Source organism: Typopeltis vanoorti, chromosome 18 (genome assembly GCF_054136105.1).
Source record: "Typopeltis vanoorti isolate ZY-2024b chromosome 18, IOZ_Tvanoo_1.0, whole genome shotgun sequence".
NCBI lineage: Eukaryota > Metazoa > Arthropoda > Arachnida > Uropygi > Thelyphonidae > Typopeltis > Typopeltis vanoorti.
The window spans coordinates 92,828,222-92,843,452 of record NC_143566.1 but is presented as its reverse complement, the minus strand read 5'-3'; the positions used below and the strand labels follow the sequence as shown (position 1 = coordinate 92,843,452).

General features: G+C 36.3%; 1 protein-coding gene across 2 annotated transcripts in view; it reads left to right on the top strand.

Annotated features, from left to right (window-relative positions):
• Nucleotides 1–15,231, top strand: part of LOC150096937 (protein-L-histidine N-pros-methyltransferase) — a 335,127-nt gene that overhangs the window by 168,969 nt on the left and 150,927 nt on the right. For both annotated transcript variants that reach the window (XM_090408434.1, XM_090408435.1), the window contains exon 3: nt 12,855–13,045. In XM_090408434.1, the coding sequence (XP_090264560.1) occupies nt 12,855–13,045 (191 nt within the window). The remainder of the gene's footprint in view (nt 1–12,854; nt 13,046–15,231) is intronic.

The following is a 15,231-nucleotide window of genomic DNA, read 5'->3' as shown; positions in this document are numbered from 1 at the left end:
TCCTTTATAGCAACTGTCATTTTCGAGTCTTTGACCTAGTTTCTCCGTTGCGGCCTTGAGGCGGATATTGGGGTGCGACTATGTCCCTTGAACGCTGGGATATGCACATCGGAAGGACGGCTGTTGGGCTATGATTTCTGCAGTTACTACATTAAATTGAAACAGTGTAATGACACCTCGACGTCTTCTCCGTAGTGAGTCACGTGAACCTTCAAGCTGCATCATCGCTTGTTTCATATGCGACGATGATCCGTCATTTGACTTTACCTAGCCAACTAAACAAAATTTAATGCTTTGAAAATTAACTAGTTAATTAGCTATAACTTCTGTCATGGCTATACAGTAGTTAGGTGCAGTTCGCAAATAAAACTCATAATTCGTTTACTATGTCAACTGCTTTGAATTATGAAAGTTGAAACTTTCAGAAATTCTGTGTACTTTCTCTATTCGTTGCAAGTGACAATAACAATTGATAGAGTTAATTTAAGCACTGTATTCTTCATTCACTTTCTCAGAATTCTTCAAATTAGTAACACAATATTTAAAAAAAAAATAAAATCCATTTCCCAAATATGATGTCCTGACCTCATCGCTATAAAATCCAGATAATTTTCTTTTTTTACATTGAGATTATTCTCTACCTCCACTTTCTGTTGTTCTGCATGCTTCATGTAATAGCCTAAGCGGTACTTTATGTTCCCACAGAAACATAAAACTTCACACTTGGAGTAGGAATTTGATCAGAGTGAGTTGCTCAGAAACTTCGTTCTGTTTTGAATAAGCCTAGCGTGTAAGGAAGAGCCCTTTTATGTGGTTGAATATTACAGGTTTGTGTACGTGACAGAGAAATTTCCTTACTTTCTCGATCACACTCAGAAGCTGTGTTAAAATCTGTAAGGAAACAAGTAACCTATGAATGGGACACTATAACTATCCCAAAGGAAAGTCTTGTATTGTCTGTTTGTTGTCAAGCCTATGGGAACGAATAAAAGAAGCCAAATTCAGGTGATGTTGTATCGCTATTGAATTTCATTCCGATTTTTATAGCAGTTTAAAAGAAATAGTTTGAGATTCCATGTTTAAGTGGAATATTTTTAAGATGTTATGTTAATACAGTTTCCCTATAAATTTCTCCATTCTACATGGGTTATTACGTGTTTATATATATATCACTAATGTATACGTTATTTGCCATCCTATCAATACACTAAATTGTCAGGTCTTCGTAGTTGCAATTCCTCAAGACTAATGTGTGAAATGCATTCTTAATACATGTATACTTTCCTACATACTGATCCAGTACTTAGAAAACCATGAGACTAATAAAGGAAGGATATGGGGAAATGGTGGGAGAGGGGTTAACTTCAGCAAAAGAATATGTGCTTTCTGGAGAAGTAACAACATGGTCAGATGAAAATGAAACAAGAAATTTGTTCTTATGTAGGGGAAAGAGTTCGCTGTCGAAATGTTATATTGCATTTCATATCAATCTCTAGCACACACACACATAATGTGGAATTTACTTACGTATAAAAACTCCTCCATTTATAGCTGGCATGGGGTTTCTCTGATTAGAAATCAACAAATATAGGAGTTACACTTGCCTGAGTATTATTGTTTTATACATGAAATATCCTGAGGAAATCTTTCATAGTGTTCGCCTCTGACACCTAGGGAAAGAAATCCAAATGGGAATGCAGACCGTGGATGTTTAATGACCTGTTGCATCCCACTGTTTTATATTCCTCTATCATTTCTTTACATTATCTTTTTAATTGTAATTTTTAAGAAACTAAACAATCTGAAAGTCTTTCATGTTGCTTTTTCAATATAATCTTAACATATCATCGAAAGAATATGAATTTGTGAGCCTTCTTTAATTTTTACCACTTATTCTTAAGAACTTGCCCTTTAAATACAATCATTTCTTACGTAAAACATTGAGCTTTTTTCATCAAATGGAATGTGGAGCGATAGCACTAGAACTTTCTCAACTTAAGAAAATGGTGGATGTGAAAACTATTCTTTCCACTCGCACAAAAATGAATAGTGCAAAGTTTTATTCACAAAAATCATTTAAAATTTTGCTGACACTTTTTGAATAAAGTGGTCTTCGTAGACCACTTCGTGTTTTTTCAAGGAAGTCTAGACGCTACGATTGCAGTTGGAGTTTTGAGTAAGATTCAAGTCTCTCTCTCACAGGGTGATTCAGCTCTTATCGATGCGCCTCATTTGATGGTGCATACATAACTAGGTTTGAAATCGTGGATTCAGTTCAGTAGAATATTGTAACCTTCAGGTCCATTGGTACTCTGTATTGTCTTCATCCGAAGCTTAGATTGTTTATTTAGGTGATAAATAAACTATTATGAAGTCAGTATATAATGTGTTAATTATGTTGTTTTTTTCTCACTAATTTGCTTGTTTTATTGGATGACAAACCCAAATTTCCAGGAAGGAAACCCTGCTACTTCCAGATATTACGTATGTGGTAGTGTAAGAACTAGAAACATATCATGGATGCTGGTAGCAAATTTGGGTATTTTGTTTCATGAACATGAAATAGAATGAAATTTTTGAACATGCTTCGACTTTGCAGAAAAGAAGGAAATATTTTATAAACTTAAATCGCAGTTACTTACAGTTTCCAGGCTTTCTTTTAGTAGGATAACAAATAGCGTTGACGAATGTGTAGCCCTTAACCGTCCTCTTGAATGCAATGTACACTTACTATAAGATACTGAGAGTATAGGCTTGGACACTACATCCAAAGTGCAATTCTTTTTACTTTCTTGAATGCGAATACTTTCGCAGATTTCAATTTCAATTCGCTACCTCTTCCCCTACATAGACTTATTGAGCATGTACTATTCGTAAATTATAAAAATCACACACCCTATCCTTTAGGTGACAACGATTGGGCAGTTACACCAAAGCAGCATTATAATTTAGCAAATTCTAAATTATATGGGCGCAAAAGTTGGCGTGGAGCTCAAAGTAGCTGCTGTACAGTCTGTCTACTAGTTTTCCTGATAGTTTGATCATTATATATGAACGAATCTGTCTCGTTGGAAAATGGTACCTGCTCCCATGCTTACTCTGGATGGTATGTGTCGAACTATTATTAAACTTCTCAGTGTAACTCGACGCTGCTGATTTCTACTAAACAAAAGACGCTTTCATAAACAAACTGTGGTTGATTGAAGATTAACCAGATCATCCGAACTGCTTACAATATGGATATTATTTTTATATTCCTCATATAGAATTATGTCAAAATTATCTCATTTCCGTAAGGAATGAGAGAGTAGCTTAATCGGTATATCCTAATCATTACATAGTCGGTATAAATCCAGTATTGCAATCGAATGACAAAGAGTGGATGTTTTCCTGTATTGTCTGTAGTTTGAAATGATCTATAACAGAGCATAAAATGATTGAGTTTTCATATGGAAAGTAGCAAAGAGACCGAAGATTAACCCGGGCAAAAGTGTGATGAAATGCTGGAGGAAGATATGATAAATAGGACTATATATATATAGGCCAAACAACAGCAACAGCAGCATCATGATTAAAGAAACTAAGTACAGTTTCAAACGAAGGTCATTACTAGTTTTCTTTTGGGTTTAAAAAGAGATAACTGTTGCCCATTTGGACTCCATTACTTCAATTCGCCTATTGAGATATCTGATACACTAGTAGGGAGATCCCTCGCCCCATAATGAGTTGCAGAGATCATCCGAACTGCTTACAAGATGATAAACCTTTGTTGTCCTTTCAGAGTGATAGGCTGCATGTGAAGATGGGCTAAGCATATTTTTCTGAAAAGTCAGACACTGTCTTTTGAAACTGAGTTGATCTGTAGGGCGTAAAGTTGCCGAGGCAACTTTTCGAAGACTTTCTTCTTCAGTGGGCAAATTAGTCAATGACATCCAGTTCTTGTTTCTTTAGAGTTGAAGTACATTCTCTCTTAGAAGTGTTATCCGTCGACTGTAGTAAATCAAAAGACTGCTTTGAAAGTCGTGAAAAAAAATGTCACTCCAGGCTTTCCGAGATGAGACTGCCAAAGTCACAGAACTTATAATGTGAATGAACTTGTGAAAGAAGACTGCACATGCCTGTTGAATGTTTTAGATGAAAATCACCAGACTATTTCAGTAGAAGAGTCATATCTACATACATTTCGTACCGAAATATGTAGTAAGAGGAGGCTTCATAGTTCAATCAGTACAGACGGTGCCCCCCCCCTTTTGGGGGAGAAAGACCTGAGTGCGAATTCCACCTAGGATGCCAAGAATCTTTAATACACCTTTTCATCTAAAGTCAACCATTCTCAAACGGAGACGGCAGTGTCATCTCTCAAAACAGGTAAACCAACCAGAATACATCGAATTTACAGCCATAGCAGGGCCAAGTAACTTGGCCCTGGTCACTGAGCCCAGCACGAAGGGGAAAATGGGATGGAATTGCATATGTAGTATGTAGCATTTACATAATAGGAAATAGAGAAAACTGGAAGCGTAATGGCAGTACGACAATTTGCAACATTTTTCATACATACCCCAGAATGACTTCTTAACTTCATTGGTTAGAAGAGATCAATAGGACCTTTTGAAGAAGAAAAAAAATTATATTTGCAATTTTTCTTCATGTTAAGTCGTTCAAAATTGTCTACATTCTATCATTTAACTTTTATTCTTATATCGTGCCTTTGTTTATTTGTTTTTGTTGGAGATTATGAACATTCCATATCGACTAGTTCAATACTTTTATAGGTCATTTGTGTTTATATTTAACGATATGCTTTGCGATCTAGGGACGACTCAAAAAAAAATCCAGTCTTCAGTGTTATCCCCCTTTCTCACTTCAATTCCTAACATTTCATACTCCCCCACCTTTAATCACTTCACAATTGCTTCAAGTATCGTCAAACTTTTTGCAGCTATTTTCGTTCACAGTTTTACCTTCTGTTTACCATTAGCTGGGCTACCTGTCGTCATTCACAGCCTAAATGTTCCGTATTCACACCCGAAATGTCAACACATTAAGAAAAGAGCGCTCAGAGCTGAATTTATGCTCTGAAGTTAGGTAAAGTTCACACAAGTTATATTTCACGCTACGCAGGACTTTAGCTCGTGTGTGTGTGTGTGTGGTGTGTGTTGCTTCGAACTAAATGACATTCAAAGGAATATCTTGGTGAGTGTCTACGTTGAACATTAACCACATATGGAGGACAAGCACGAAAATAAACATAGACGGACACGCATTACAGATAGAATGACATGCAAGTGCACGATAGATAGAAAAGGCGACTATCGACGTGTGCCCTGCGTCCTACTTGCGAGGAATTTCATTGATTAATAAAATTAAAGTGGCACACAAACTTCATGGTTTAAGGTGACCAAAGCGGATGATCTGCGAACCCTTTCCTCATCATAATAAAAGTGGGCAAGAAAAGAGGGCGATTTAAAGGCCTGCCTGGTCGCCTAGTTGTTGACTTAACGCTGCAGTAGCTAAGAAATAAGTACCGTTACAGCCTTCTTAATGGTTTGGTCTAACACGCAATTAAACAGCGAGCACCCAACTGGCCGCTACGGCTCGCTGCAAAAGGTCTCCAGCGGCCATTCCCCTGTATCGGCGATAAATGGAATTTCGGTGGTCAACTTCCGCACAATAAAGCATTTTGCCAAGCTGGCCGGTGGGAACGTACACTGTTTCTCCTAATGTTTTTGGGGCGGATAGTTCCTGCCCTTTTCGGCGCCTTCAGTTTTTTTTTTCTTTTCTTTTCTTTTTTCTTTTCTTTTCTTTCTGTTAGCCGCAGTCTGTTAGTACTGTATAGAAGTGGTAGATTTGAGAACTCTCGTTTAAAGCAAATAACTCCACTGAAAACCTACAAGACTGCAACAGGAAACTGACCTTGTTCAGCAGAAACGATAAAGCAGCACAATGAAATATCAGAAACACTAGGGACGGGCTCGCTTTCTACGCCCCTTTCCACTCCTCGTTAATCACAGGAGACTAAAAAAAAATAAAGTATAATTTAAAGTTTAAATTGGTCTTGCGCGTGTTACAGTAATTGCGAGATTCTCTCTACTCTGTTCACCAGTGTCCAGAGTATTTCGTAACACCATTAGCAAAATTTTTAGGCATTCTCTATCAGAGAAGCAGAATTCATTTTGGATACTTCGTGTGCCTGTCATGCCATCTATTTTAACCAGGATGCACATTAATAAAATTTATCATCAGAGATCTGCTAAAATGAATTATTAATTTACTAATAATCATTTAATAAGATTAACTGTACATAATTTTATGTATATGAAACGACCTATATGCAGCTTTCCACTGTTGGTTTATACGTTTCTTCTGACGATATTCTAGGACATTCTGAAACTCATAATAAAGGCTTACTGAAATAGAGAGCCAAAAGGCTTCACTTCGGTGATGCAAACTTATACAAATTAAGTGGATATTGAATCCAGCATTATTTCAAAGCCGAATATATAGAAACTACAAGAGTTTCGTGCCGAATATAGAAACTACAAGAGTTTCGTGCCGAATATAGAAACTATAAAAGTATCGGTGGATCCAAGCGTATGCAACCTTTCATGACAGGGGCAACTCGTGGTAAAGGTGGAGTAAGTTCTGATCACTTTCCTTAGTATTTTCCCTAATGCAAAGTACATCTCCTTGCGGACATGTATGATGCTATACATTATGGGAAGGGATCATTACCCAGACTGGTTTCGCCTTTGTTGAGGTCTCGTAGTAGGAGCCAGACCCAGATGTAAAATACTCAGGTTGAAGTGATGCAGAAGTCATTCTTTCCCATACGAGTTGCTAAAAGATGTCACATCTTAAAAGGAAAGTGATCAGAACTTACTCCTCCGTTACCACGAGTTGCCCCTGTCATGAAAGGATGCTTACGCTTGGATCCACCGATACTTTTATAGTTTCTATATTCGGCACGAAACTCTTGTAGTTTCTATATTTGGCTTTGAAATAATGTTGGATTCAGTATCCACTTAATTTGTATAAGTTTGCATCACCGAAGTGAAGCCTTTTGGCGCTTTATTTCAGTAATCTTGGTAACTTTTAAGATGTGACACCTTTTAGCAACTCGTATGGGAAAGAATGACCTGCATCACTTCAACCTGAGTATTTTACATCTGGGTCTGGTTTCCACTGACGAGACCTCAACGAAGGTCGAAACCGGTCTGGATAGTGACCCCTTCCCATAATGCATAACATCGTACATGTCCACAAGGAGATGTGCTTTGTATCAGAAAAAATACTAAGGAAAGTGATCATAACCTGCTCCACCTTTACCACGAGTTGAGAGGTTGCTTACGTTTGGATCTGCCAATACTTTTATATTCGGCACGAAACTCTTGTGGTTTTTATATATTCGGCTTTGAAATAATGTTGGATTCATAATAAAGGATTCGATTAGCAGCTGTATGTAAAAGTTTTAATATACTTTTATTTTAAGTTTCGTATGTTGATTCTAAGATTTATGCCGCTGAATGTTATGAGACTGAACAGCTCTTTGTGAAATGAATGCCTAGACCGATCGACTTTTTATTCTGCAGTCTTTTTATTATTATTATTAATTGGGAATTATCGAGATTGTGCTACAAAACTGTAAAGATAAAGAAAATGTAAAGATAATTAAAAAAAACTGTTATTTCATTTACGATTATACTTTGCCTTCTTGGTTTTCGCATGTATTTCATGAATATGCATAATGAAATTAATGTAATAGCATGACATGTCTACTTAGCACACGCACCTCCCCACTGTCCTATAGGGACATATGCTAGACTGGTACTCGAGATACATTTCCATCTCGCAGATATCACAGATATAATTTTGAATCTCGCAGATATCACAGATTTATTTTGGTGAAACATTGTTTAACGTTTAATAAAGATTTCGGGAATGAAATGCCTAAATGTAAATATTTTTCACACAAGGATAATGTCCATTGGGGTTGTAATATATCCTGAAATATACCCTGAAAAACAAATCCGCGTGACTTAATCTCAAACCGCAATCCTAGGTCAGAAAGATTTTTCAGAAGCACTGATATAAAAGTAAATAAATAATAATCTCACACTCGTGTGCACGCTCACATACGCATTTTTTTTATAATAATGACATTAATGTAATAACAAACGTCTAGATCACAAACAGGTAAAAATTAACGAAAGCTATAGTAATTTCATTTAGCTAAATTGTGGTGTTTCCCAAGGTTCTGTGCTTGGGCCAATATTATTTATAATTTACATCAAGGACTTCGTACATTTATCAAGTAAAGTAAACACCTTTGCAGATGACACCTCATTGAATTTAACTGCAAATTCTGTAAATGAAATGCAAAACATTGTCAACACAGATCAGAAAACAGTGATAAACTGGTTTCGTGTGAATAACTGGTTTCGTTCCTCTCAATGCTGAAAAAACAAAATTTTTCATTTTTAAACTCAGAAATACACCTAATCAGTAAAAACATTTTTTTTCATCCATACATTCCCGCATAACTGGAATTGTAAAAGTAATTTAAATTGTAACTGCACGGAGATAGAAAACATGAATACTGTTAAGCATTAAGAATTACCAACAACCGAAGCTGGAAACCACAAATTAGAGAAGTATGCAACAGACTAAGATTCATGCTATCTCGAGTCTTCCTTTTAAAAAGATTCTTAACTGTAACAATGTTAAGAACATTTGTATTTCTCCTGGATACAGACTTATAATGTGTACTAAGCTGGGGAGGAACGTGCCACAACACTAATCTCTCTATAAAATAAATTAATACATATTTTAACCAACAGTCAATATAGTGAACACCAAATGTATCCTATTAAATGTCTTACCACTTATACAATTATATATCTATAGGATACCACTTCTGCTAAATTCTAATAATCAGCGTCAGCATTAGAAAAGATACGTCTGCCTAAAAGTGGGCTTACAATGTATAATCCCTAAAGCGCAAAAAAAGAAATAATACACGAACATTATATCAATTTGGCTACAAAAATCTTCAATGACTTACCTCTCTTAATACGAAACGAAACCAACATAAACGCATACAGAAATCTGATCACAGAGAGCACTTAAATTTCTATAAGAATATTGAAAATTTGTTTAGAAAAAGTGTATAAAATGAGAAATTAACCAATGCAAAAATATTCAATTAATTAGTGCTTCACTTTGTCCTTATTCGATGTGTGTGTGTGTGTGTGTGTGTGTGTTTTATCCCATATATTATGCCTTGATTGTCCGTATCTTTGTATTATCCTATTATGCTTTGCATATTGATTTGTGTAATTGTTATACATTTTGTTATATGGATGTCCATCTAATACTTTTACAGGCATATGCTGCATTAGGATTGGAATCCCACGTCCATTTGCTTGAAAAAGAGGAACCACTACCACTGGACAAGCCAGGTCTGCAATTGAGCTTGCAGCTACCAAACAGAATCATGTTTCATTTTATTTTTATTTTGTTTTCGATTCTCATCCACGAAATATTGTAAGCATATATTGCTTCAATACATGGATGGAATAAATTTTTTTATTAGTTTTCTATATTGTGTATATATCCACTCTCTATATATAAAAAGATAAGCCAAAATTTGAAACGTTTTTATGTCACGTTTTGAAACGTCCAACAATGTGTTTGCCTTCATGAGACAACAATCTTTAAGCCGATAAGCCGAAATTTGAAACAAAATTTGTCACGGTTTTATGTCACGTCTTCATTGTTTTGAAACGTCCAACAATGTGTTTTTACCTTCATGAGACAACAATTTTATCGTTTCAGGAGTACAACAATTAAACTCAATGTCGACCATTAGAACAGTACCTGTTAGTATTCATTACTGAAATTAGCATAACGCGCATGTCATAACTAATTACATAGTAAATATTTTATTTTCATTTCGTGATTTTGAATAATTAAAGCGAGGTTCATAAAGAACCGGCCTACCAGCCCGGAACTCGGGGGGGTTGGGCGCCGGGGGGAGATCCCCCTAGTATATTTGCCTAAATTGGAAACCATACTCTAGAGACCAAACGTAGAACTTTTTCAATCCATTTCAATCCTCCAATTAGCTGAGTGGTAGTCTAGCCGACAAAGTTTAACTCCTCCTTCATTTCGAACTTAAAGCCTGTTGGTTGAAAAGTGGATATGCTAATTACTCGGCCAACCGGGCCAGCAAATTACAATATACTTTTTAATTACTTCTCCCGTTTTTATAAAAGCAAATCATTGATAATTAACAAACATAATGAAACAGAATTAAAAACAAAAATCGAATTGCCAGATAGAAAAGTTTCACGTAACACTTCTGCCGCACTGTGATCACCCCTGTATTAGACTATTAATATTAATAGCATAATAAATGTAACACCTGCGTTCGAACAAAAGCTGAACCTCCCCTTTTGAAAATCTTAGATACATATTTTACCACATCAAGTATTGCAAGAAGCTGAATTTCCTTTTTAAGTAAAGCTTCTTTTCTAAAATGTTAAATTTCCCTGTGTCAGCTTTCAGCCTGATATTATACTTCTCTTTTGCAACCAAATACGGTGGTTATATGTAACAATCTATTTGAAGAGTCCCTGCTTTACATGACAATGGATTACTGTATATGGAAAGTGGAGCTAAAAATACTTCGATAGAAACTCCTATTAGGGCAACCACAAACTGTAATACGTCCAGTCACATTGATTTACCAAGGCAGGTGAGACATTCATCCCTTTGATTTACTAAGCAGTGAATTTCTTGACGAAAGAATTCTTAGGTTCGTGGTTAATCCATTTCCGTACTATCCCTTGCATACTTGAACTGGAAATGTCACTTTTCAAGTCCCTCTGTCAGAAGACCCAGAAAGTTACATAAGAAGAGGTCCTGAGTCTATGAAAGATTTTTCAGCATTTCCCAACTCACTCGATGGATCTTTCCTTATACTATTTGTCTTTTTGTAACGCTATTGGAGACTTGAAGTCAATGAAAAAACATATTTGGTCTTTTGAACAGGGTTTCAATTTTATCTATCCTGGCCCACCCACAACGCTAATAGTCATTAAAACAAGTCAAGCTGTTTATTGATGGATGCGTAGTCCTGAAGTTGTATGTCCCATGAGAAGATTTTAGGTGTTTCTGCTTCATGGTCCAGTTTCTTTGACACCATATTGTCTATGCTATGTTCTTCAGTGGCCATTATTTGGTTTATTATTATTACTGGTTTTGTCAGTTTGCACTTACTCTGTACAGTTTAAGAAAACTAGATAAGGCCAAAATCGAAGTCTAGTAGCGTCAACTAGATTTGTCTAGTGAGTTAAGAGATCTTTAGTTTCTCTAACAAGTATCAAAAGAACTGCTTTATTAGTCCGACGCTAAATTGTATATTCGGCGTGTGATTAGTTTACCCAGCAGTGTGAGGCATTCTTTCTGCAAGACATTCACTTTCGGCAACAAGTGAATCAATAGAATGCATTGTCCACTGCTTAAGGTGACTCAATCAGAGGATGCAATAAAGCTCGTGCTCTTTTCTTAGGATGTTTCGTTTTGTACTTTTCACGTTTCCTTAAAACCAGCCTTATAACATAAACTAGTAATGACTATCTCTGTTCGGTGCAGTTCATTCCACTCTTAGCAAATTACATATAATTGGACTGAGTAATGTTTATTTATTTATTTCATTTATTGCTATTACCAGAGAGGGTTTACACTTCGGAACTTAAAATTTGATTATTGATTAATGTTTTCATAATACTGAAGATTTTCATGACAGCGAATGCATTTGAATAGCTTGACTGGGGAATTTTCCTGATGCGTTCTAAACAAAAACGACAAGGTTTGAGCCCATTCGAAGTAAGGAAAACCAGAGCTTTGAGAAACATTGTAAAAGAGTGTGTACTGCCGGCAACATTAGCCGAGGAGATATTTTTAAATTCCTTTTAAGGAGAGCATGTTAATTTTTGCTCGAGCCAAACGTATTTCAGTTGTAAAACAAATATATTAGAATTAATTTTTTTAAAAAGACTGTTATTTTTTTAAATTAATGATATTAATTACCATTTCTAATCCATTTTCTGTGCAAAGAATTACTTGCGAATGAAGTGATTTCATCTTGAAGTTCCATTTAATTTTAAAGTGTTATTTATTTATCTGATTTAGCTTATTTCAGTGTTTAAATAATTGTATTTCTGACCTCTTTTGTATTATGTTGAATTTATCTCTTTTATTTCGTCTTCATTTCCAGAAACTAACTTTGGACGGTTTATTATAACATACTGTGGTATGTAGTAACATACCACAGAAAACCACTTACTATTCTGTCTTCTTCATGAAGATTATAATCGAAGTGCAAAATATAAGCGAAGTAACTCACAAAGATGAACACGTAGCTTTCCATTGGCATCGTTGTTGTTAGTACTTTGTAGAATAATGCCACTGTTTTACAGACAATCGTAGGTGAAAGGCTATTACTAGAACTTATTAAAGAAAAATGTGTGTGCTTTTGTGTCTTAAAACACTCTAGGTGACTCTTTGCTAAGGAATAATACTCTGCCAAGATATTTGTCATTAGTATTGCTAGAGACTTGCTAGGAGACCCTTCGGGAATTTCAGTTATTAAACATAACATGATGAAGGTTCGTCTTTGTAATGTGCGATATCATTAATGCATATGTTAGTAGTTTTTGCTAAGTTTCTTTGCTTAGTATTCTTATCTTATAAGGAAATTTGAACTTGTCTTCCTCTCAAAGAAGCTGTTGAGCTGCAGAAAGTACGATGATAGTTCTTACTTTTGTATTTTCTCTTATTTTTTGTAGTGGTACCAGTGTGACTTGAATCAAGTGGATCCCGAGCTACGTGAGTTCTTTACCCCAAGCGGCCCCGATGAAGACACAGAAGCCTTTCTGGAGAAATGCTATGAGAAGTCAGACTGGATCTTCACTCAGCTCTTTCACCTCCTCGCCAAATCCCTGCTGTGCTGGTTCATGACAAGGACGTCTGTCAACGGGTAAGTGGTTCTCTAATACTAGATAAATTCCTTCGGAAATCTTGAGGTGACCGATAATTTTAACCCTCTTACATTGGGAGGATGCAGAATAAAGACAATCCTCTTGCCGAATTGCAAGAAATAATTGAACCTTAATTATTTTTTGTAGATGAAGTATAAAAAACTTACGTGTTTTTGTAATAATTGCTGCATCTAAAAATTAAATAATTATACTTGCCATAACTTAAAGAAATGTCCCCTTGCAAAAGATGTGTCCCTATCGAAGTCCGAAATGTGGAAAGATTTGTATTGGAAATACATCTGAGACGCGATGGATCTCTCCATCTGGATACAGGGCAAAGTTTGTTTTTTAATTAGTGTAATCCACTCCTCCGTCTGTTAAAAGCCCTCAGGAAAATTTAAATACAGTTATAATAAAAAAATTAATATATCCCTATATATTCTTTCCAAAATATCTAAACCAAGATAATGAAGGCTTTTAGGCTCTTTATTATACACTGGTGTCCAAAAGCTAAGGACGAACTACATTTTTACCGGTATATGAAAAATTTTCATGACTACAACCAGACATGGACAAAATTTATTGCCAGCATACTAATAAATTATATTACACAAAAAAGTGTTAAAAATTTCGTACAAATTAAATTGCAATACATTTTTTACAAAAGCAAACAAATTTCTTAAGTGCTAAAGTGCTTACAGAAAACTATGCGGAGAGACATTTCAGTATGGAATATGTCCTCCACGAACTGCGATGCAGCTCTCACAACGTTGTACATGCTTCGCACCAAGTGATTCAGGAGTTCTTGAGACAAACTGGCCCCCTCCTTCAGAGCAAGGATAAGGTTTTGTTTTGCGTCTCCGATGCCGTTTGATGCAATTCGTCCCCCTATTGCTTCCCAAATGTGTTCTATGGGGTTGAGATTTTGGGGAGCATGCTGCCCACTCGATTCGATTAATATCCTCGGTCTCCAGAAGTATCTCCACTGCTCGTGTACGATGTAGTGTAGCATTGTCATACATAAAAATGAATTCTTCGTCTACAGCACCACTGAACAATCTAACATGACGTTGAAGAACTTTTGAAATATCGTTCACCAGTCATATTCCCTTCTTCCAGCACTTGTAGCTCGGTGCGTCCATTAAGCATAATACCTCCCACACTATGACCTCAGCACCGCCGTGTCTAACCCTTTCAAGAACATTTTCGCGATGGTAAGCAGTACCACTTTCACTCCAGATGAAGTGTCGTCTAGAATCGGAGGAAAGACTAAAACGACTCTCATTTGTAAAGAATACATTAGCCCATTGGGTGTCTTGTCCAATTTTTATGGATACAACACCACTGAAAACGTGCTTTACGATGAATTGCTGGTAAGAAACGGATTACAAAAGGAAGATTACATGCCTTTGCGTATAGCCCTACTAGTCGCAGACGTCTTGCCACAGTTTGTCGAGATATTCGCGTACCTGTGCTTGAATGGAGCCGACTTGCAAGCTCACCGGCAGTGCTGCGTCGATTATGTTTTGCTGCTATAACCAAAAATTTGTCTTCACGTTTTGTGGGTAGTTTCCGATATTGAGATCACATTATATTGTAAATAAAGAGTTTAATTTAAAAAAAATAATAATAATAAGCTATTATATCCCTACAAATTTCGTAAGTCGTCAAACTTACATCAGCAGGGATCTTTCTTTTTTTCTTTCTTTCTTAATCCCTCTCCTATTCTATCTTTTATGGTGTCGGGGTTTTTTATTCTTGTAACCGTCTCGAAGATAAAGTGGTTGACCCCATGCCTCCCGGTGTGTTCTATGTCTGTAGATGCGTGTGTTCACGGGGCCAGTTTGCCTGTGCTGGGGGACGAAAAACCCGAGTTTTAGGGTGAAAAAAATAGAAAAACCTACATTCGTATGAGACCGGCTAAACTCACCTTTCATCGAAAGAGACCAGATAAAGGTTCCTCACGTCACTGATGAGAATCCAACCCATGTCTTTCCGACCAAAGGGCTTTGTCTATAACGACTGAGCTACGGAGGCTCTCATCAGCAGGGATGCTAGTACAGAAACGTTATACACAACGAAAGACTAGAAATCTGTCTTAATGCTCCGTCGTAGATTGAGGCCGACCTCTTAGCAAACGTCTAGAACACACCAATAATTCTTCCTCGCTCGAAATCATCTGGTG